The sequence below is a fragment of the Halichoeres trimaculatus genome, unplaced genomic scaffold (genome assembly GCF_033239565.1).
Source record: "Halichoeres trimaculatus isolate MK-OKI-2021-1 unplaced genomic scaffold, fHalTri1.1 fHalTri1_scaffold_2, whole genome shotgun sequence".
In the NCBI taxonomy this organism is placed as follows: Eukaryota; Metazoa; Chordata; class Actinopteri; order Labriformes; family Labridae; genus Halichoeres; species Halichoeres trimaculatus.
Window position 1 is genome coordinate 35,563,686 of NW_027437180.1, and position 24,254 is coordinate 35,587,939.

The 24,254-nt window shown below is 39.0% G+C and overlaps 1 protein-coding gene across 1 annotated transcript; it reads left to right on the forward strand.

Moving 5' to 3' along the window:
* The first annotated feature begins 223 nt into the window (after positions 1 to 223).
* On the forward strand, positions 224 to 23,924 carry mcoln1a (mucolipin TRP cation channel 1a). Its single transcript, XM_074665382.1, has 14 exons — positions 224 to 458; positions 11,544 to 11,821; positions 12,884 to 13,051; positions 13,446 to 13,602; positions 15,570 to 15,651; positions 15,898 to 15,994; positions 17,397 to 17,496; positions 17,643 to 17,749; positions 17,834 to 17,983; positions 18,078 to 18,179; positions 18,278 to 18,400; positions 21,246 to 21,452; positions 21,558 to 21,688; positions 22,298 to 23,924. Exons 1-14 carry the CDS (start codon positions 428 to 430, stop codon positions 22,332 to 22,334), a joined length of 1,770 nt encoding a protein of 589 aa, XP_074521483.1. The 5' UTR covers positions 224 to 427; the 3' UTR covers positions 22,335 to 23,924.
* Positions 23,925 to 24,254: the final 330 nt, after the last annotated feature.

Below are 24,254 nucleotides of genomic sequence, written 5' to 3' on the forward strand. Positions count from 1 at the left end.
TAATAATAATAACAATAATAATAATAATAATATTTTCCTGATCTGTTATAATAATTTTGGCGTCGGGTCACACATTTTAACCTGCGCACATCGTGTAACTTTACAACACAGAAGCTGTCAGCTGTTAACTCATGCCTGGCACGGGATGAATTCAGAAAATCCGCCTCAACTGAGTGTCCTGTGCTCGGTCTGCAGGCTGGCACCGAGCCCTGAGCGGAGTGACGTGATCACGTGGTGTTGGTCACATGACCACGAGGAGCGGAAGAGAGTTGCCTCAAACAGCAGCAGAGGAGCTGAAGCCCGGCTGTTGTTGCACAGCTGTGTGCTGTGAGAGCTAAAAACAGTTATTTATACAGTATATTATTGATTTTTCTGAGGTTTATAGCTATAAACGAGGGCTGTTGGTTAATTTTAAGCGGTGGACTTCATGGCTGAGACAGAACAAGAAGACTCCACAGGTAACACGAGTTTAATCGACTTTTACTTTCAACTTCACCTCTACTAGCTTTAAAAAGTCTTTTAAAGTTAGTTTTATTAACTCCTAAACGTTTCCATATGTTTTTTGTTGTGTTTAAGCTAGTTTCAGAGTTGCTTCTTGTTGTTGAGACATCCAAACATCACGGTCACCTGTTACTGCTCTGTCATCCTGTGATTAGCCCAGATCACAGTGGTTATTATCTTAACGTGTGTTTCCCCAAGTGCTCTGTCAGAGTCATGCTCTCTGTAAGGACATTATGTTTTATCCTCGATGACACGGAGGGATTTCCCTCTCTTTGCTAGCAGAGACTGTTAGTGAGCGATGTAAGGATACAGAAATATACAAATATTGATCAGATTTGGTGAAAATAGTCTTCTAATAATTGATTAGCTGCTCGCTAATTGTTATTATCTTAAGGAATAATTCACTGTACGATATGGAACAGAGTGCAAAATTTCATCATGCATCGATTCTACTTTAAATGATCGACTGTAAGGCAACCAAAATCAGGATTATGATACAATATCTGTATTATACAGTTTAAAGGCCGATACTGTACAGCATGCACATTTAGCCCCACCTCCAGTCATCCTTACATCAACAAATCATCAACTGATTTTTTGAATTGATTTTTATTTTATCGCATTAGGGATGCACGATATTATCGGCACAATATCGGTATCGGCTGATAAAAGCTTAAAAACACGTTTATCGGTATCGGCAGATATGAAAATTTCTGCTGATAGGCACAGCCGATAAGGTGCTATTCAGTTAGGATTATTATTATTTTCCATCTGAAAAATAAGCTCCTCAAATAAAATGTAGCACTTCATTTATTTGCGCTGCAGAGCTCTGTGTCTGTCACCAGGTTGTTACAGTAGCTCTAAAATAATCAAATGCAACTTGGTTATGTTTAAAAATGCATTTTACATTTAAAGTTCATGTGATCTAAAGAAATTATTTTTCTGTATTTCAATACTGAATGTCTTGAGTTTGAAAAAATAATACATTTCTTATTTATGGTAAAATCAAATGTTTATTGTCTTGTTTTGTGTGTGTTTCTTAAACAAATAAAACCGTCACAATAAGAGTAACATATAAATTCCAGTACAGGATAGACTTAGCTTTCTTTACAGTGAAAAAAACAAACAAACTTGTGATTATTGGTATCGGTATCGGCCAAAAGGGGTTTCGATATATCAGCATATCGCATCCCTGTATTGCATCATAAATAAATATGAGTTTTTGTTTGTCTGTCCAACAAAACAAGACAACATTGTTTTTTTAAATAACCAAAGGTTTTCATTTTTAGATGTTTCTTTGATATATAATATAGACTTTACTACCCATGTTGGATTTTTACATTTGTTTAGCTCTCCTGAATTTAAAAGCAGCTCAGGCATCAGGAAAACAACACTATGCCCCTTTTTAATCCTGCAGTAGTTGTGTGTTTTTGTTGATCTAAAGGAGCCTGCATTCTTAAATTGGCACATGTAGATGGCTGACTCTTTTATGCATTGTGATTATTCCAAAATTTCATAAGCTGCTCTCATGCATGATTGAGTCTTCAGTTTTTGGAAAGGTTCTCAGTGTGAGTGAAGTGTAGTAAGTCCCTGTAATAGTGTTACTCAGTGCTGTAAGGAGTCCTCATACTAGTAATAACAATAATAATCGATAGGACTTGTACAGCGCATGCCTGAATATTTAAAGACAAATGGTATATTGTAGAGATCGACCGATATGGATTTTTTGGGGGTTGATACCGATACCATTTATTAGGAGGCAAGGAGGCCGATGACCGATATTCGAAGCCAATATTAATTTAAAGTCAACGTGAAAATATTGGCGTAAAAATTATGAACAGTACAAACTCCAACACAGCGCAGGAAACAATACTGTTTTGAATTGGTTTCATATCAGCTGTCAGATTTTAAAAAACGCCAAAATGCCAAATATCAGCTCAGATAATCGGCCCGGTCAATAATTTGTCTATCGCTAGTATGTTGTGTGAGAAGAATAAAGGTATAAGATGGAAAGAGGTTTTTTTTTTGAAGAGGTAGGTTTGAAGTAGAGATGTCCCGATACAGATTTTTTTACTTCCGATCCAATTTTTTCATGGTATGTTTTGCCGATACCGATCTGATACCAATCCAATACCTACATTTTCAGACCCTTGAAAATAAAGCAACCAGTATTGCATACACATCCTTTTTTATTTTGCTTTACAAAACCGTATTGTAACAAACTTGCTCTTTCAGCTAGGTCAATAATAAAGAACCAAATAACAATAATAAAAATAAATAAACAACATAAACCCTGACTAGTTTAAATTCAAAACCCATAATGCAAATCAATTTTACAATAGATTAAGAAGAAGTGCTGGTGCTTAACTTTGCACACAAAAAATACAGACCAAGAAAGTGCACAGTACAGGGAGATAAACATTACTATTTTTGACAGGTTGTTAACTATGTCTTAAATTCTGTCAGGTTTAAAGCACAATACAACTCATTTTTTTAAAAAGAAATCTAAAAATAGGAAGGAAGGAAGGTCTTATTCAGTTTTCTGAAGGACACACAACTGATAGGTAGAGTTTAGAGATGGGGATATGACGCTACTTACTCTTGTACAGTTGGTGGTGGTATGCACCTGAACGTAGCTTGCTATTAAATGAAAGAAGAAGTCGAAGTGTGACGGTGCTGAAAACACTTGAAAACTGGATCGGTTCTGATCACGTAACAAAATCTTATGCTATCTAATCCTTAGAAAATAGCAGTATCGGGCGCCAATGCATATCCGTGTATCAGGACATCCCTATTTTTAAGTTGCTGATGTTTGCAGAGTTCCCTCCAAACACATGTAACTATATGAGGGTAAGGGTTTAAACATATTAGTTCAACAAGCAAACGCACCGTATCCTGGACTTTGATTCTAGGATGACAGTTGGATTTTTTTTTAGTGCTATACCTCCTTTCCTGGTTTGGCTGCAGCAGGATGTATGTCTCAATATCTGTGCACAAAAAACCCCAAGCTTTCTTCACTGACCTTTGAGTTTAAAGGCACAAGCAGTAAAGGAAGTTTCAGTTTTGTTAAGTTGGACAAAGTTTGTTATAAAGTGAAAGTAATTGGCCTTTTATTTCAGACATTTCATCTTCACCACAAATAACCCCACACACAGTTATCAGTGCATCATTTTTTAAACTGGAGATTGCCCTCTGACTCTGGTGTATGTTAAGGGTTTTTGACTCCTCACCCGTGGGTGGCCTCTTTCTGTGGACGGCAAGACGAGATCCTTGCAAAGATTCGAAGTTGTTGACAGATTTCCAGTAACAGTTAGGATTTTGATTGACAGACGTGAAGCTCTATAAGTGTCTTAGTCATCTCTTCGAGTGCGTATGTGAACCAGAAGAGCCGGATGTTTCTACGGATTTACTCAGCGTGTGTCAAATCTGGCGACACGGCCGATGGCCTGCGCCTACTTTTGTTTGTCTGATTACTATCCGCCGTGACAATCGGCACACTCTGATCAAAGATACGTGTGCTCAGACTCCTTCCCTTTTGTTTTCATCGACATGTGAAGTGTTTGGATTCTTTCAGCGGTTTTTCATTCTTCTCACCACGGCACGCAACCCTGTCACGGCTGAGACACCTCGCCGTCTTTGTGTTTCACTGAGTTAATTAAAATTCTGTCACTAAGAGCGAGTTGTGTTCAAGTGGACGTAAAATCATTCTGTTGTGGCTTTAAACTTTCAAAAGGGAAAAGCAGGTGTTGGTTTGTTACAGGAACTGATCCCTACAAACAGCTGTGGTGTACCACAGGTTACCTGATGTGGTTATCGAAAAATCTCACATCACATTTTGTTTCCTCAGGAGAGTTCGGTACGAGGATTTTAGAGCTTTTTCAGAGACGGTGAGCAAAAACAAAACAAAGCCTTTGAAACTAGAGACATTATTGAAGGGTGTTACAGGCCTAAGTAGTAAACCTATTACAGCGATTACCTAACTCTGATTAAGGTGTTAATTTCCTGTTTCATTAAAGGCCAGAATAGAGGATATTTTGCCGCATGCATTGAACTAGAAATGAAAACCTGGTAATAGGTTACTGAAGGTTGCAGGTCAGAAATTGAATCAAATCTGCATGAAACATAAAAATATCTGACCTTGTTGATGTGGGTAAAGGTAGATTTTGTTGTAAATTATGACACCAGGTTTTGATCAAGGCTGGCTCCAAAAGTCAAGGGAACCCAATTGGTCCCACATCCATCTTTTCATTCACCCATCACCATTCATCGCCTGTTCACGGGGTCATGGTTGAGGTGGGGTACACCCTGGACAGGTCGCCAGCCTATCACAGGGCTGACATGTAGAGACTGTAATTAAAAAAAAACAGACACCGTCTTGCTCAGCTCTGGGGCACTACTAAAACTGCGCCCCCTGGTGGCTGGCTGCAGTATAGGTCAAAAACTCAGTCTCCCCAGTCATTCCATATGGGCTGTGGTCAAACTCTAAAAAATAAACACACCTCGTAGGAATGTTTCTCATATTCATTTGCTATGGTAACGTGAAAATACTATTGAGCTGCATTGTGTTCAAGTCCTCTTTTTGCCTGAAAAAAATAGTTTTCATTAGTTTTTAGCATTAAAAGCAGGGTTTCCTTGTTTAACTATAGCCGTGTTTCCACCAAGCCGTCCGGTACAGTTCAGTATGCTTTGGCACGGTTTGGTACAGTTAAGCCTGATCCCGTTTGCGTTTCCACAGCAAACTGTGCCCTCTTGTGGTAGGCGGCGTGTAAGCTGGATGCCAAAAGCCACAGCTCTTAAACAATAGCGTGATGTTGTAGCAGTGCGACACAGTTTACCCTGCTAATAAATCCAACAAAGTAGAAAAACGCAACACAGAAAACAAAGAGCATAGATGGAAGACATGCAGCATTTCATCCTCTCTGTGATTGACATGTAGCTCTTTGATACAAAGCACCATCAAGCTTTGTTTCAGAGAAGTCTGTGTGCCGCCAGGAGAAATACAGCCACTGTCGGGGTAAGTGACGATTCTTTTGACCAATCAATGGTCTACAGTGTGTTGCTCCACCTTCAGAGAGCAGAAAGGTTCAGTCTGGCACCCATACGAAAGGGTCCCAAAAAGTGGGATGGCTCATCTTGGTTATTTGGGGATCTGTCCCTGGATAAGTCGGTCGAAACACCACAAAACGCGCGCAGTAACGGGACGATACCGAACCGGTCTGCTTGGTGGAAACACGGCTTTGGAAATAGTAAGATACAACAGGAGGGAGAGCCAAGAGATCTGACTTTCCTAAGAGAAGTCACCAAGGACCCTCTTGCTCTGACAATGCTATAACCAATGCATCGCTGTTAAGCCTAGATCATGTATCAAAAACACAATAAGAAGAAGAAAGCAGAAAAAGTTACGCAGTTAATGTTTGGTAGATTGACTCAATGCTAGCAATGCTTCTTGGAAATAAATCTTAAATCTTATTTGTGTAAAACACAAATGGATGAGCAGCAGGGCTCAGTTTGCGGGTTGTGCCCATGAAAAATTTGCCAAATCTTCTCTGCCAATGCCATCAGTTCATTTTTCCGGGCTGATACTGATACTGATTATTTGTAGTCAAAGAGGCTGATAACCGATATTTGAAACCAATATTAATTTGCAGTCAAAGTGCAAATATTGGTGTCAAAATTTTGAACAATACAAACTTCAACACTTAACTTCATTCAAAGACCTTTAAGCATGAGTTTATTAAACAGCTCCAAGGCTTAGCAGCATGTTTTATAAAGTTAAATGAACACTTAAAAAATTAAAAAGCTAAAGTTTTCTACAGTAAATAAAGTTTTCCAAAATTTCAATGTAACTGCAATAACTGTAATAACTGCACTGCTGATTGGCTGTTTCCCAAGCCATGGCTCTGCTTGTAACCAATCATATGGTACTGTGGGTGGGACTGAGTAATGACTGCAGACAGCGGAGCTCTGCATCAGAAATAAACAGGATTTCCAAAGATGTACGATTTATTGCAAAGGAGCATTGTTACAGCAGAAAAAAAATCAAACACAAATTACATCTGTTTGATATAAAAAATTAAGAATTCTCCCTTAATGTGCATAACTGGAAACGTAGCTTAGTTGACTCATTGTGTTTGATGTATATCTAAATACGATGAATCCTAAAAGTTTAAAAGACTTAAAGTTTTATTCAGTGCTCCAACAGAAGACTTTCCAGAGAAGTGTTTTCTGTGAAACCCTCTATTTATCAACACCTTGTGCTGACTTATATTTATCAGTCCAGGTTTTGTGTCCTGTTTCACTTCTTCTTCCCCTTCAACGTCTCTGCAGAGCTGACACTAAGTTCGACTGACTCCTCAAGTCTCTTGAGTTTGACTTCATCCTGACTCAGCATTTTTTCTTCTTGTTTATGCTGACTTTGGCGACTGAGTAATCCTGGGAAAAAGTTCTCATGTCTTTCAGGAGTGAGGAGCAGGGGGGAAAGTGTCCTAAAAACACAGTTATACTGAAAGAACTACAACTATCATGACTATTTGAGTTATTTCCTGAATGTAAACTGAGCGAACAGTGTGAGTGACCCCATTCTTCTTTGTTCCTCCACAGCAGTCAGGTCAGGCACGCTGAAGGCATGTGACGCGTGTTAAGCCTGATAAGCCAACTTTCTGATCTGTTGTTTTTTACTTAAAGGCTGGTGCTTTTTAAAAGTTGACCAGCTTTGAGATAGAAGTGGTTTGCTTTGATGTCTGGCTCAGATATGCCTTTTTTTTAATATAATACTTTCCTGAAGCTGAATTGTCTCAGGCATTTGTCTCCCTTTTTCTTTAGTCTCGTGCAGGAAAAGTGGTTGTTGTTTTTAAATATTAATTTTTAATTAATTTAGATAAAACTAAGCTCTATGACAATGACATTGCATCCTTTTCTAGTTTTGTAGAATAGTTGATGTCTTGAAACAAAACAGAGACACTTATAAGCGCCTGTAAGAAGACTGAAACTCAAACTGGTATCTCTTTAGAACAGAACAGAACAGAATAGAACTTTGTTGTCATTGTAACAAGTACAACGAAATTGAAGTCACAGCAGCAATCAAAAAAACAAAAGTAAGAAAGTGTATAGAAAGAGCAAAAAGCTCCATAAGAAAATAGATGCTGACAGCTTGTCCATCATTGTCCAGTTCAGCCAGCCTCCACCTCCACAGGGTCCAGGACTGAGCTTCTCCAGCAGTCTGTTCAGTCTCTGTCGCCTGGATCCTGTCTGCTCACAGCAGGTGAAGCTCTTCCAACATATGTTGGTGTCTGGAGTTAGCTTCGTTAGCCGTGTCTGTGAATAGCATGATGCTACTCTGCCTTCTGGTATTCCCTCAGTTGCAGGGTTAGCACAGCTAGTTCGTCCATCTTACTGGAGATAGATCTTACGTTCCCAATAATGATGGATGGAAGGACAGGTCCATATTGTCACTTCTTAGCTCACACCTGAGAACCAGCACGTCGTCCTCACCTCCTTTTCCTCACCTTGTGGGGAACATCAGGCCTCGCACCAGTTAGCATTGACATGCTACAGGCTGCTAACAGCTGATTTCACATGTAAACAATGCAGCCATGATTACATGTAGGATCTCCAGACAAACACAGGAGAAAAAGTAGTAAAAATATTGCTGAAGACAAAACCAGTTTGGTGTCCATGACCAACAAATGAGCCATACAAAGTAATGAACCTCTCCAAATACAAAAATTATGAAAAAGAGATGAAAAAATTACAAGACACAGACAAAGAAGAGAGAGCTGCTGCTCAAGTGGCCTGAGTTTTTTTTTTTAAATTGTTGTCATACTTATGCAGGAGATGATGTTCAAAAGTAGGGATGTACCAATGCGATCTTGGTATTGACTCAGAGAAAAGTTACTTGTTTGAAGACATTATTTTAGTTTCAAGCTAATTTTTCTTGTTCCATTGGCAGATTTATTTCTCTTGTTGCAAGTGATTTAGACCTTATTATTGTCTTTAAACAACTTAAAACAAGACACTTATCTGGACTGGTCAGGTGAATGTGGCTCATATCGAGTATAACAAGACAATTTTTACTTAAAATAAGACAAAAACGCTTGATAAGATTTCAGTTTTTTTGCAGTGTGTTGTTTTAAAGCAGGGCATATTTTCACATATTGTCATAGGCCTATGGAAAATTTTGTTCGCTTAATCCTCACATAACCTCGAAGCTGTTTTTACTCCAACCTGAGGGTGATCATAGTAGCTGTCCGTGACAGTAACCTCATACTTACCTTCTAACTCACTCTCTAACCTGTCAAACCCAGTCTAGCCAGAGTCTTAGGACTTGTCAGTTCAAACCACATTGCGTCAGGATTCTTCACTTCTCCTACTGCTCGTCGTCTCCTGTCGGTAGTATGTCTGCTATGTGCTGCTGACATCAGTGTCATGTAACTCCACAGACTGTTTTACAAAAGATGGATGTCCACCTTTCACTTTCCGGCAGTTGACGTCTTTAAATGAATGAATTTATCATGATTTGAAAATGCGAATGTGACAAGAATGTTCTTTGTAGGTCAAAAAAAGTCTGAATATAAAAAACAATCCTGATAAAATCCAGATCCTGATCCTGCTGTAAAAACATCCTGACATATTTTCCCCATATCGCCCTCTAATGGAGAAAATTTCTCTTGGTCAGAAGCAGAGTTTGCTGATGTTTCTGCAGCACATTACACTGCAGAAACTGACCTCTTATCATCTGATATCAAGAGACACCTGAGGGACAGGTGAGGTTTGATGTCATCAGCCAGTTGTGTGTTTAAAGCAGCCTTATGTAATGTGTTTATTGTTGCTGCTCTAAACACAATGACGGTAATTTTGCACTTTATTCTGCAGCTTTAATCCCAGCACTGGATTATTCTTAGTGGTTAAGAGAGAAGAAAGAGAAAAGAAAGCTTCTCTCTTAGTCATTAATCTTTTTTCTTTTAATTAGTCTTTGAGGCTTTGGAGTTTAAAGAGATGGATCATGTGCAGACGCATTGAGCACATATTCAAAGTGTGAGAGGGAAACAAAGATGAGGAAAACTGTAAACACTGCAAAAGAGGAGAGTGTGGTGAAACAGATTTTTGCTGCTGACGAGATGCTGAAGCTGTTGATGTTGAAAGTGTGAAAGTCAAATTTGGCAGGAAATGAGCAGACTGGAGCTCAGCACTTTGGAAGACCAGCCTGTTTCATGGTATTAGCGCTTTCTTTTTAAGCCATGTTGTTACCGACACAAATGTTGGGCCGCACAATGGGAACTCTTGTTCCAGACTTTTAATTTCGCCTAATCGTTTAATTACCACGAACGTTTGATTCATCATTAAGTTGACAGTTTTTGGAGTGACAGCCTCGTGACTCGGCTCCTTTTATTTGTGCTTCATGTGCTGAGAAATAAAGTTTCAATATTACTGAGTTCACTTGTACAAGCAGGAGTAGTGTTCAGCTGTGGCTGCGGGAAATTTACCAAGGATTTGGTCCCCAAAACATCAAATTATTTCTTTATCACTTGTTGATGCTTGGTTGAAAGTTATGATTCACCAAAGATATTAATTTTTTTTTCTTTTGACAACGTCCTGCCAATCCATCAAATTTATGATGAGAAACTTTTCACTGAGCCAATATAAAAAGTGACGTAGGAATGGGTACTGAATTAGGTACTTTTATGCCGCGGCCACATCTTAATGCTAACTCGCAAATTTAAACGCGCGTCACGCCTGAATTCGCGTCGAAAGTTTAATATTTTCAACTTGAGCGTTTTAGGCGTCCAAATGCGTCCAACGCGCCGTCCGGGGCGAATCGTCATCCAAACGCGCCTTTGCATTGACTTTGTATGTAATCTTGATGCAAATTCGCTTTCGGTGTGGCTGTATCGTTATAGGTATCGACCAAATTTTGCCAAAAACACTGTGTACCAATTCATGTAAAATTAAAAGGTACCATGTTTAGGTACCTCAATGCATTAACACATAAACACAGCATTACAAGGTTATGTACTGAAGAATCAATATGTTAAATAAAAAATAATTTACATTTTGTAATTAAACAAATTGATATTTTTTACCACAGAAACACAAAAAAGTACTAAAAATTGGTACTGTTGAGTACTGATAGCCATTGCCAGGTACCGGGAATCGGTACCAAATGATTTCAAATATAAAAGGTATCCATCCCCACAAGCAAGTATTAAGCAAGTGTTTATGTCTTGTTTTAGTTAAAAATATGTCTTACCAGAGATAAGTAGGGATGGGTACCCAATTAGGTACTTTTATAGGCACCAACCGAATTCTGCCAGAAGTATTCACGTGAAATCAAAAAGTGCCATGTTTAGGTACCTAAACGTAACTTTATGACTGTGGGGTACTCAAAGAGTGGATGATTTTCCAAGCTGGACATTAAAACAGCATCACAAGGTTACATATATATATAGAAGAATAAATATTTTGAATTGTAAAAAATTAGACTTTGTGATCAAAGTAATTGATATTTTTTCCACATAAACACAAAAAATTACTGAAAAATTGGTACTATTACGTATTATATATATTAAACTTGCAATGCTAGGTTCGTGCCCCGCATGGAAAATTGCCTACTCTTCCACTCCCTTACAGTCACAAGGACACATTTAGGTACCTAAACATTTTACGTGAATCAGTACCAGGTACTTTTGACAGAATTCGGTCTGTACCTACAAAAGTACCTAACTCAGTACCCATCCCTACGTACCGGGCGTGGGTACCGGGCATTGGTACAGGGCGTCGGTACCTGGCGTCGGTACCAGGTGTCAGTACCGAATTGTTTCAAATGTGGAAGGTACCCATCCCTAAATATAAGCCACATTCCCTTTTCAAGAAGTTGAGAGACAAAAATGATGCCTGGATGTCTTATAGAGAATTAAAAAGTCACCCAATAAGGGAAGAAAAATTACCCTGTGAAGTCAGCGTCTAAAGAATGAGTCCATATCAAAGAATTATTGTGGTCTGTATATTATGTTAGCTTAAAAAGGTGTTTCTTCTTTCTAAACGAGGAGGCCTGATCTACTCGGTGAGTCGATATGGCTCCACAGACGGCAGCGGAGAGCACTCGGACCACCACCAGAGTAACAACCTCAGCAACAACCTCAGCAACCACGGGTTCTCCACAGCCATGGCCGGTCACTGGGTCGGGGTGGAGCGGGAAGAGGAGGCCATTCGCCGGAAGCTGAAGTACTTCTTCATGAGCCCGTGTGATAAATATCACGCCAAGGGACGCAAGCCGTACAAGCTGATCCTGCAGCTGCTCAAGATCATCATCGTCACAGCACAAGTATATGCTCCGATATATTTGTAATATGTCCTACAACACTTATTATAATGTTTATTTTACATTCCCTGACAGTCTGCTGCTTCTCTTATTCAGTCTTTAATGTCTTAATCTTGATTTGTACGACTGAAAGGTCCAAGCTCAGACTGATCTTTCAGTCACTGCCTGAGTCATCAAAGCATAAAATCTGAGTGACTCAGAGGAAATATTGTTGTTTCCTGTCACTCTTTTTTTATTTATTTAATCATTTTTATACACTCACATACAAGATTGCACAACATCTGATTATGAAAGAAATAAGAGGGTCATGTGAGGAGAGGTCACAAAGCCACCGGCACCAGCAACAAAAAGTATGCAAGATCTGAGCTACTGAGCTGAATAGTAAAATGCCATGGCAAAGTCTCTTTAAGGTCCTCAAAAACTGAAATCTGAGCTAGTTTTTGCATCTGAAAAACATCTTTTCAGACTTAATTTGAGCCACAAAGGCTCAACAAGACCCCAAAAATGTCTCATTTCAAGATAAAGACAAAAATGACACTGTAAGAAACTACAAATGGTGAAAGAAAAGTTTCTTGTCTTTAAACTTTATTCTTAATTCTACAGACTTTGAAGATTGTCTTTTACACATATAAGTGTCTTTTTTTTCGTTTAATATCTCTAAACAAGACTTTTTTCTGGACTCGTCGGGTAAATATCAATAGAAAGATGAAAACACTGGTTTAATACTTTTAACTGTAACAAGAGCTTTATTCCACCTGCACAGGATAAAATCAGCAAACACTTTTTGTCCACAGGGGGCGCAAAATTTATCTCAAACTGAAAGCTCTTCACAGCTGCTTCAAGTGTAATTAGTAAAGTGATAAAAGACGTTTCTTCTCACTTCAGTAGGTACATGTCAGACTGAGCCAGGTGAAGCTGACAGTGATCTATGAGCTGTGAAAAACACACAGAATAACATGGATTAAATGACTGACAGGTCCTTTTTAAACACAACACCTGTCGTTCTTCACATCCATGGTGCTTCCTCTGACCTTGACTTGACTTTTCCTTCCTCTCTGCTGCTAGCTGGTGCTGTTCGGCCTCAGTAACCAGGTGGTCGTGACCTTCAAAGAGGAGAACACCATGACCTTCAAACACCTATTCCTCAAAGACTACGACGAGGGCTCGGATGATACTTTTGCCGTTTACACACAGAGCGATGTCTACGACCATATCTTCTACGCCGTGGAGCAGGTACGCCCTGAGGGGAATGTGACGGCTGCTTCAGCACAAAAGAAACAGAAGATACAGAAACTGACACCTAGTTCATGTTATTAGAGTTGGCTTTTTTTTTTCTTTTCTTTTCTTTCCTTAGAGGTGATTTTTTATTTCCGTTGCACCCAAGTTCTCACTGAACTTCCCAGAGAAGAGCTGCCATTAAACCCTGTTTTTTGAATTCTCTAAATAACCCAACATAAAATAAACAACATTTGGCAAAAACAGCAGGGAAACATTTTATATGAGAGGCAGAAACCCTGAGCAGAACCAAACTAATCCTTAACTAAATGGGTAGAAAAGAGGATAAGCTTTTTCCAATTTAAAGCTGTCATGACTCAGGTTTCTTCTTCTTCCCTTGTTCTTTCTCCAGTATCTGGCCTTACCAGAGACCACAGTTGGGCGCTATGCGTACGTCTATGATGTCGGTGTGAATGGAAGTGCGCTGTCTCTCTGCCAGCAGTATTACAAGAAAGGAAGCATCGACCCGGCCAATGACACTTTTATCATCGACCCCCACATCATTACAGGTAAATTAACAAACTGACAGAGTCACTCCTGGACTGTTTATTCATTAATTCAACTAAAAGTAGTTCTACACATGCTGATGTGTGAACTTTTCTTACTCTGACAAGCTGTGAAAGACATCAAGGTTGTGACGAAGAAGAGATAAGTTTGGAGAACAGACATGAGTGTGATTGTTTTTGAGAACTGAAAGTAGTTTTACTGCAACATTACATAATGTTCCCTTATTACAGTTTATTCCAGTGCAGGTTAATGAGATCAGCTGATGGAAACTGTGTTTACAGGTGATTCCCTGTACATAAACAACTCATAAAGGTAGAATGATGATGTTGCCAAGGCAGGTGACATCAAGATGAAAGTCCAACAAACAGTTTTACGTGTAAAAGCTTCTTGTCCTTGGAGGCCACCGTCACTTTGCTTATGAGGTGATCAAGGGAGCATTTCAGTGCAGAATCAGTACCTGTAATAAAGGTGTTGATTCTGGGACAATAGTTCCACCTGTGGTTACTCTGAAGCAGAGGCAGGTGATGTATTAAGAGGTAATGAATGATTTTAAAGTTTAAAAAAAAATGGCTGCCAGCCATTTTCAGAGCATCTTGAATGATCTTTCAAGACCCAAATAATATTGTTTCCTTTGACTATGTAAACACCAAAAACTACCTAAGAAGAGTGGACTCTCTTCTTTTATGCCCCTCTTCCTGTTTTGGATCCAAAAAACACACAAAGCATACTATTTTTGATCTCATTCGTCTTCGTCTTCTCCATCCTTTGATCCTCTCCATTATCTCCTTCGTCTTTTCTCACAATCACGCCGCTCTTTCTCTCTGAACTACCGCGACACATCCTCAGTTGGAGCGTGAGCTGCCTGAACTTTTCTGACTTGCAGCGTCTCGCTATGCCTCTGTCATCTCACATCTTCTCCTCATATCCATGCTGAGCTCTCATCCAAAGAGCGCACCGCTGTCACCCACAGAAGTTTACGAGCATGATTTTGATCGAAAAGCTCTGCCAGACCCCCCTCCCTCTGCTAAGAAACATAAATTACTTCTATAGACACAGTAAACAGTTGCAATCGCATTGACGTCTATAAACGCCAATTGCAGCGAACTCTGGCATTTTAATATTGGCCAGTTGAAGGACTTGTACATGGCAGTGGCACGTCACTTCATATGTGCTCGGCTAATCAAACCATACTAAGCCAAGGTGACAACAAGAATGAACATGTCATATTTATTTGCAAAAAAATGAAGACAGCACAGTCAACAAAAACACTGTTATTGTAAGCTCATGTAAAAAGAAGTTAATATCAGCCTGACGTATAATTATAGAATATAGAAATTTTTGGACTAGATGTCCTGACTGAGATTTTATTCAATCACCAATAAAATGTGGATTTACAAATCTTCTTTTCTTCGTACAATTTTGTGATGTCCTAGAATTCAAATTCTTTATTTGGGGACCTTAAGCAGATATGAGATTAAAATTTGATTAATTAGATTAATTAATTACAAATACAGTAATTAATTCGTTTTTTTTTTTAAATTGCCTGATAGCACTAACGGGAATGTCTTCATAAAAACAGGGCAAAGTAATCAGCACTGATAGTTTCCTCATACCTGCTTTCAACCACTCTACAGTGTGCTAAAAAACTGCCATGAAATCATTTTTGATGAATGAATAAACTTTTCAGAAGAAGCTGAAGTAGATAAAAAGTTACTGATTAAGCTGTTTGGATTTCATCAGTTTAAGGGAGAGGTTTTATTGCAGTCTCAGAGTTTCGTACTTCCTCTTTAATTTCTTCATGATGATTATTAATCTGAAGATCTGAGAACAAGTAAACACAACCACACATAATAAAGAAGACACTGCTTGTACTAAGCGTTTCTCTCTTCCTTATTTTTCACCCTGTGATTGTTTGCTCCATATGTGCTCATAATTACTCAGCATTACTGTTTTGTCTCACTGTTTTCAGACTGCATAGGTGTGAACCCGCTCTCCGTGCCTCCAGGTCAGCTTGCTAACAGCTACAAGAACTTTACACTCAAGTTCCACAAGTAAGGCTTCATTTTTCTCGTGGCTTCAGCTTCACCTCATTTTGCTTCCACTGCTGACCTTTATCTACGTAGTATCTGATGATGACATTCAACAAGTGACTTATCTCTGCTGCACACGCACACTCAAACATGTATACAAGCTCTGTGTGCCTAAAAACACACACAGGCAAGCACAGGTTCTGTTTTACGCGTGTTTGTGGTCTCCGTAGCCTCTGTCCAACTGTTCATCTGTGTGTTGGTTTAAAGGTTCATCAATGTGACCATCGAGTTCCAGCTGAAGGCTATCAACATACAGACCATCATCAACAACGAAATCCCAGACTGCTACACGTTTTTCATCACGGTGAGCAACAAAGGAAATGTACCCCCAATTTATAGGAGCAACAGTTATGATGAGCAAAGTCACAGTCAGAAGTATACAGATGGACTTCAAATCAGACCTCTGAGCTGTTGCACAACTGTGACTGAATGATACAAATTACTGTTTGGATGGTGGTGATATGTTTTAGTTACACTCCCGCGCCACTTTCTGGCCTGGAGTCTCTTTGTTTTGGAATTCAATGGAGATCAGAGAGAAACAAGTTTCCTTTGATCAAGACAACATTTTACTGGATATAATGCGCCAAGTAAGGTTTTTATCAGTACAGTTATGTAGCGCTACAGTTTGAAACATGACATCAAGCAAATGTTGTAGCAGCCGGCTATACGTAGTGCTATCAGCAGCTCAGTGTTCCTACGTATCTGTAGACTAACGTGACAACAAGTAAACACTGTCAGTTTGTAAGTAGTTTAGTAGCTGTTTATATATAGCACAGCTGGCAGCCCAGTGCTCTAAGACATGTCTGTAATGTGTAATGTTAGTTTATTGGTTTATTGTTGGACTCTCAAGTTTGAACAGACCACTGCAGAATAACTGCTGACTGTGGGTTGGAATCAACATTATCACGAACAGTTTAGCTCCTGTGTTAGCCTTTAGCTAAGGCTCTATCTCTCTCTTGTTTCTCTTTCTTCTGCTCTTCTGTCCTTTTTCTGTCTGACAGTTAGGCTCCAGTGTCCACCATCACTACAAAATTAGTCACAGAAATCGTTTTTAGTAGGAAAAACACAGAAGACTTCTCTCTACTAAACTTTGTCAGCTGGCGTGGTGTTGTCACAGAGACTTGGACGTGCTGTAAATCAATCCAGTCCTGGACGACCCGAAATGGAAGTTAAGAAGTAGCTGTTTGAAATTAACTGTAACCAGCAATGTTGGTGCTGGTTATCTCATTTTAAAGTGTGGATTAAAATCAGGCATATATCTAGAAGGGAGACTTTTTCAAGATCACTTTCAAACTCCTCACAGCCTCTTTAAATTTCTGCTTTTCATTCATATCCCAGTTTTCTTCACTGTCTTTGCTCTGTGCTGGGATCCTCTTCCAGAGCTTTAGAAAGGAGCAAGTTTAACACTTTGGCACTTCAGTTTTCTCTCCTCTCTTTTTTACTTTTTGGATTCTTTTTTGTCTTTTTTATTGTGAGTCATCTTAGGTTATCCAGAACCAGATTTGGTAAAGAAGCACCATTTTCATACAGTATTTAACATCCGCTTTTCTCTTTGACATATAAGTTATGTCACCATACCACAAAAAGATAAAGGATGGACGGATGAATGAACTATATTTATGATGCTAAATTTTTATTAAGCTTGGTGCATTGTCCTAAAAAGTTTTTGACAGTTTTAAAGGTCTGCTGGTCATCTCTCACCACAGATAGTCCTGGACAACAAGGCTCACAGCGGCAAAGTGAAGATCCGGTTAGAAAATAGGGCCTTCATCAAAGAGTGCAGAGACCCAAGCATCTCGGGACACGGTGAGTCGAGGTTTTGACCAATCAGAATCAAGCACCCTATACATTTGTGAGATCAGTAAGAGAGCTGGTCGGTAAATGTGGATGAACCACCTCTGCATCCTGTCAAATCACTCTGAAAGCTCTTCTCTTTCCCACTAAATCCTCAGCTGAGAGTTACACACGGGTCGCGTTTGATGTCGCTGTTGCTCTGGTGTGCCTGCTGTCACTGCTGCTGTGTGGACGCTCCATACTGCGAGGCATCCTCCTGCAACAGGTACCACAATCAAACAGAAAAACCTTCATTCGCTTCTTTAATCTGGATGTGTGACGAAAAACACTGTTTTTTTCTCTTCACCAGGAGTTTGTTCGCTTCTTCAAAGCCACTCTAGATCGTCAGGTGTGCTGGTCAGACCGGATGGAGTTCATCAACGGCTGGTATATCCTCCTCATCATCAGTGACGTCCTCACCATCACTGGCAGTATTATCAAAATTGGAATTGAGACGAAGGTGCAGTAAAATCTGTTTCATTTTTCTCATGATGATGCCAGTTTTTTTATTTCTTAGCCAAATTAACTTCTTACTTCTTTCCTCCTTCGCACAGAATATGTCTTCATACGATGTTTGTGGCATTCTGCTCGGAAGCTCCACCCTCCTGGTGTGGGTTGGAGTCATTCGCTACCTCACATTCTTCCAGAAGTACAACGTAAGTCACAGATTTATGGTGTAAAGAATACAAATGGTAGTCTTTAGCTCTCTTTCTGTCGTTATTTCTTCTGTGTAACATCTCCGTGCCCTCCTCAGATCCTCATCATAACACTGCGAGCAGCGTTCCCAAACGTGATCCGGTTCTGCTGCTGCGTGGCCGTCATCTATCTTGGATACTGCTTCTGCGGCTGGATTGTCCTGGGACCGTACCACGTCAAGGTGAGCAGATTTGATCCTGTTGTTAACTACAATGTGATTACTAACGGGGTCAAACCTCTTAAACTCAATCTGGATATGAGCTGTAAATTTGTTTATTATGTAACATTAGCGCAGAGTTTGACCTGTTGTTAGTGTTAAGTGACTTGAGGTAACTTTTAATAAATTGACGCAACTCAAATAAAACTTATTGGCTCATTAAACATGAATTAACTCATTGCTTTAACTTTTTGTGTTGGTTATTAAGAGCAGCAAAAACAAGTTGAGAAAAACAACAAACAATTATAATCAGCTTTAACGTTGAGAAACTTATGAGCAAAAATATTTACAGCTTTCTGCTGTGATCAGCACTTTTCTCTGCGGGGGCACAGAGCTGGTTGGGTTAGTGGATTAAGCACGTGCCATACAAGGAGGTTATCATCCTCATCACAACAGACTCTGGTTGATCTCCTGGCCATGACACCTTTGTTGCATGTGTTCTCAATCTGACTGTCTCTCTTCAGCTGTCCAAGGAATCAGCCCCCAAAAAGTTACATTAAAAAAGCTGTGGTTAGATTAATAAACAATAAGATAAAACCCAAAAATAATTTAAAAAAAAAACATTTTATTTTATCTTTTTTTTCTTTATAGATATGTATTTTTAGCATAGAAAGTAGATTATTGTGGTAGAAATAATAATAATAATAATAATAATAATAATAATAATAATAATAATAATAATAATAATAATAATAATAATAATAAAAACAATAAAAATAATTGGGCTTTTTTCCACATTATTAATTCATATTTTATTCGTACCCTTCTCTAGAATAAGTCTCATCACTTGTTTTTATTTTTTATTTTATTAAACCTTTATTTTACCAGGTTGGTCCCATTAAGATTAAAAACCACCTTTTCAAGTAGGACCTGGCCAAGACAGGCAAAAGCAAAAACACAACACACAAAGTTACAGACAGGAAACACAAAGAGAAACAAAGCACAGTCAACAAAACACAAAATAAAAGATTAAAATTACATTCTAGGAAACAACTGTTGAAACAACTGAGCTAAAACACTGACATCGTATGGAACCAGCCTCCATGTCCCATATTTTGCTCCTTCTCTGCAGTTTAATATGGATCATTGATGTCTTCATGAAATGGTAGTAACATGTTTTGGTCCAAAAAGCAAATAAATCAAGCACAGCAGCATTGTTTCCAGGCTCTCATAGCCCCTCTGTTCAGAACACTCTGATTTAGTGGGCGTGGCCTTCATATGTAAATGAGCCACCGCTGATACCGCCCCGCTCTTCTGCGTCACTAATATTACAGGCTAAAACAACAGGCAAACTGCAGCTAAAGTTAGCATCCTGAAGCTAACACAGAGACAGGGGGGACACTGAGGAAAAGCTCTTACATCTGCTCCACAGCACACAGCATTTAAAATACTCACATTTCCATGGTCCCAGGTTTGTTGGAGGATGGTTGGTAATGCGCCTGGATTTAGGACCAGTCTATTCGCTAGCTCTCTGTTGTACTGTCCAAAGTTGGAAAAGCAGTCGGCCGTGAAGTGACTAGTACACACATGCACAGTTTTACTGAGTGTAGCTGGCACATTTCCTTGATAAATGAACTCCAGCCACTTAGTCTTGTCTTCTTCTGAGATGGGAAGCTTGTGCATGGAGCTATGTGGCTGTTTACAGCCAAAAACAGAGCAGTGATGGCTCTTCAACTTCGGCATCCTCCTCCCCGCTGTTGGAGAAATTTCTCTCCAAAGGGTTCGAGGGTATGTGCTCTGGTGGACCAATCAGGTCAGACTTGCTACTGATTGGTCAAAAAAGGGAATCGCTGACGTGGCAAATCCCCAAAATCCAAACAGCTCGTTTTAGGTCAGGATTTTACATTCACAAGCTCTACTAAGTGCAGGTTTTGACATCAAATATCACATTTTGTGGGCTGGGAGGAAAGACAAAGACCCACAAATTTCACCAAAAGACTTAATAAAGTGATTTTTGCACAATATGGGACCTTTAAGAACACTAGCTCCTTGAGCTTCAAGTTGTTCCAAGCTGAGGGTGTCGAGTACCCAAAGGTCCTTTTCCCAATTTCTGTCCAAGCGTTTGAGACACAGAGCTTTAATGCCCTTCATTTCCTACACAGTATCAATGTCTGCTTCTTCAGATCAACAATTACACTAACACCAAAGATGTTTGTAGAAACAGGAAACTGTTAGTTAAACTGTAGAGGAAAATAACAACTGAAGCGAATCAAAACAATTTAAATCATGTAGCACTTCACACATACCACATATGTTAATGCTCAGTGCCCCAATTTTAAGTAGGGAGTATTTTGCTCTACTATATTTTAAACATGGGTATAAAGTACCGATGATGGATGTTTATACTAAACCAGAAATTCCTGAATCTGTCTCTAAACTGATTAAAACACCCTGTTCTAAAACTAGCATGAGAGCTTCATGAGACCTGCCAAAAGGATGAGGTCATCATCACATAAGGATCTCCTAACTGGTTAATGATATCTTTGAAAAAGGCAGGCCTCAAACACTAAGGTCTGCCATATGCCCTGCCCTAAAAGGCCTCCAGAGGGGCTGGCCAATCAGAGGGAAGGGGGTTTGTGGAGTAGAGAGTCTAAAAGGGACAGCAGCTAAAGTGAAATGTTTCAGATAGAGGCTGAAATAAAAGTTTCTGAAACATTAGTGAGCGAAAGATAAGATTGTTTTAGCTATAAGTCATATAAATCTACTACAGGGGTACCAGAGTGACAATAGAAAGCCTGTAAAAAAGTGTAATACCCCTCTTTAATGTAATTCAGATTACTCTAACTGCTTCATGTCTTCTCTCCTTCAGTTCCGCTCTCTGTCCATGGTCTCAGAGTGCCTCTTCTCCCTCATCAACGGGGACGACATGTTTGTGACGTTCTCAGAGATGCAGGAGACCAGCACCCTCGTGTGGCTCTTCAGTCAGGTGTATCTGTACACCTTCATCTCCCTCTTCATCTACATGGTGCTGTCACTCTTCATCGCTCTCATCACGGGAGCCTACGAAACCATCAAGGTTTGGAAGGAATAAAAACTTTTACAAATCTCAGAATAATGTCAGGAAATTGAATACGATAAACATAATTTTTTATTTATGTTAATGTCTCATTGATTTCTACAGCACCAAACCCAGGAACCTATCCATATGACAGACCTGCACGCCTTCATAGCAGAGTGTACAGATGCACCGAGCTCGGGGAAGTTCAGGGTTTTGGAGACGTCACCGTGCTCGTTCTTCTGCTGCTGTGACAGGTGAAGATATCTATAATTCTTTTTCATTATTTTTAGATTTAAATTATTTTTTTAAAAAGTAAGAAAACAAGAGGGAAAATATGCAGTGTGAGCTACAAGTGTTCACATGTTCAGATCAGTACATCTGCAATTCTGCATTTAAGGTACAAAAGGTGTTGAATTAACATCTCCTACAACAAAAATCATTAAAAAAATAAATGTGCAATTTTTGTAATTAAAGATTTATTATATAAACTTGTAATACAAATAATCAGAATGGGTGTTATGGGGTGTCAGGTGACCTAGTTATTAAAGGTATGTTCCATAAATTGTCCCCCCCTGTTTCTCACATATCATTACTCTTCCTGCTTATCTTCCTATTTCATCTTTTCTAAATGAACACGACACCTTTGTATTAAATAGTTCTGCTTTTGAAATCACAGCAATGTTGGTGTAGATTACAAAAGATGCTTTAAAATGGGATATTTTAACTGTTGTTGAGTCACTTACTGAGTATCATTCACTGTTTTCTACCATTGTGTAATTATAAATGAGGATTTATGAGAATAGTGGCAATAAAACAGTCATTGCTGTGGAAAATCTATTAACGTCTATTTTTTATTCCCCCAGAACAACAACATACGAGGACAACCTGCTGGTGAACTGAAGAAGACCTCAGTGACCTCCAAACCTCACTTTCCCCCCCTGCTGACCACAGGGACTCACTGCACGCTCGTGATGCCATGTGTCTCTGTACAAACATGCTGTATCTGGGTCAAACCTCGTCTGAAGGAGGAGCTGACATCAGCTGGACCAGCGCTCTGCAGGAGGAACCTTTAACAGCCTTCATACTTCCCTCTTCGTGACCCCGTGTAGGAGAAAACTGCAGGCTGATGCAGGACTGAACCTTTCTCTTTTTATGAACTCTACAGCACAGACATTTCTTTGTTTCTTCTTAAAAAAACAGTGTTTCTTTCTTGTGTATTGAGTGATGTATGATGCTGAACAAGAAACCGGAACTATTTACCGACTTATTAAGTAAAAACAGGGTACATGCAGCATTGTGTTCATGGTGCTGACTGTTTTATTTGTGTGGTTGTCCTTTTATAGTATTTCAAAATGACCTCTTGAAAATAGTGCTCTCTAATTAAGACTTTTATACTGAAACAAATCAAAAAAGTGTCTTCTCTTATCTACTCCATTATTTAAAGTGCTTTGACCTCCTTTGTGCTCCAAATCGACTCTGCCAAAGACGCTGGAGTCGTAACTATCATGGGATGTTTAAATTCATGCAGACTGAATGAAATCCATCTGTTAGCAGGCTGACTCTTTTTCAGGACAATCAGGAAGATGGTTTCAGAAAACAGGACAACAAACAGACCAAGTGGGATTGATTTGTTTTCCCTCGCATGCCTGGAACTCCAGTATAAAGTTTCTCCTCTGGCTGCTGCTCCACTGCACAAACACCATGTTGCCTTCACATGCAGATTCTGCATTAATCTGTGTGATTCAGTTTATTTATCTAGTCATATTTCCCTAATGGAGCTATAATTATTGCCTCAAGGATCCTCAAAGTATGTCAACAAACAAAAAGTTGATACAGAAGTTAGAAATGTGAGCCCATTGTTTTATTTCTGGTCGTCTACACACTGTCTGAGCCGAGTAGAGCAGGATTATGTTCAATAACAAGCCAACTAAACTTATCTGTAGCTTTGTAATCATGCTCTGTCATACTGAATCATAGTGCCTGTTGTCTTTGTAATGATGTTTTGTTGAGTACTGTAGCCAAAAACTGTATCATATATTCATTTCTCATTCTCCGAGAACGCACAATAGAAAAGGGGTCGCACACTGAACTCCACAAAGTTAGTAGAACGTTGTTTTCTTTTTAAACCAGATGTCTAATCTGAGCATGATGGTCTTTCTCTGTCATTTCATGTTCAGTCTAATGAGCCTGCAGTGTTGTTTATAAGCTAAATATGTCAACAGAGTTTGGATCTAAATGGCGAAAGTGTGTCAGTTGTACCCAAGGCCTTACCTTTGAAAGGTACAAGAAGTGTATATATAATCTAATTAACTAAATGTACTTTCCTACATTGTCTTGTTTTTGTTTTTTTATACAAATGATATGCACTACCCCCCCAAAAAAATACAAGCATTAAAGATATAAATTGTCCTTAAGTCATTCAATTGGTGTTGTATAAGTAAAGGACGTGCTGATTAAAGTTTCCGGGATCATCTTTGTAAAAGTGGTTTTAGTCCATTTTTTGTTGTATTATACTGGGGAACAGTTTTAGTTGAGATAGCTCTGACAGCTGTTTTTAACTAATTTATGGGTGTGAAATCCAAGTTTTTGAACAATAAGATCCTTGTTTTCTAAAATTGTAAAATTGTATTAAAAAAAAGAAAAGAAAAATAAGTTGGTATATAGAGGCCATAAAAGCCAATATCCAATATATCGGCTGATATATATATATATATATATGTATATATATATATATATATATATATATATATATATATATATATATATATATATATGCAAAGGATAAATGCTGTATATGAACACAAATTATTACTAGCAATT

What these genes read in the sequence shown, in the direction of transcription:
- mcoln1a (XM_074665382.1), top strand. Translation starts at nt 428, where the DNA reads ATGGCTGAGACAGAACAAGAAGACTCCACAG. An exon ending in TCTTCTACGCCGTGGAGCAG is followed by an intron (nt 13,052 to 13,445) that starts GTACGCCCTGAG and finishes TTCTTTCTCCAG; the next exon opens with TATCTGGCCTTACCAGAGAC. An exon ending in GAGGCATCCTCCTGCAACAG is followed by an intron (nt 17,750 to 17,833) that starts GTACCACAATCA and finishes TCTCTTCACCAG; the next exon opens with GAGTTTGTTCGCTTCTTCAA.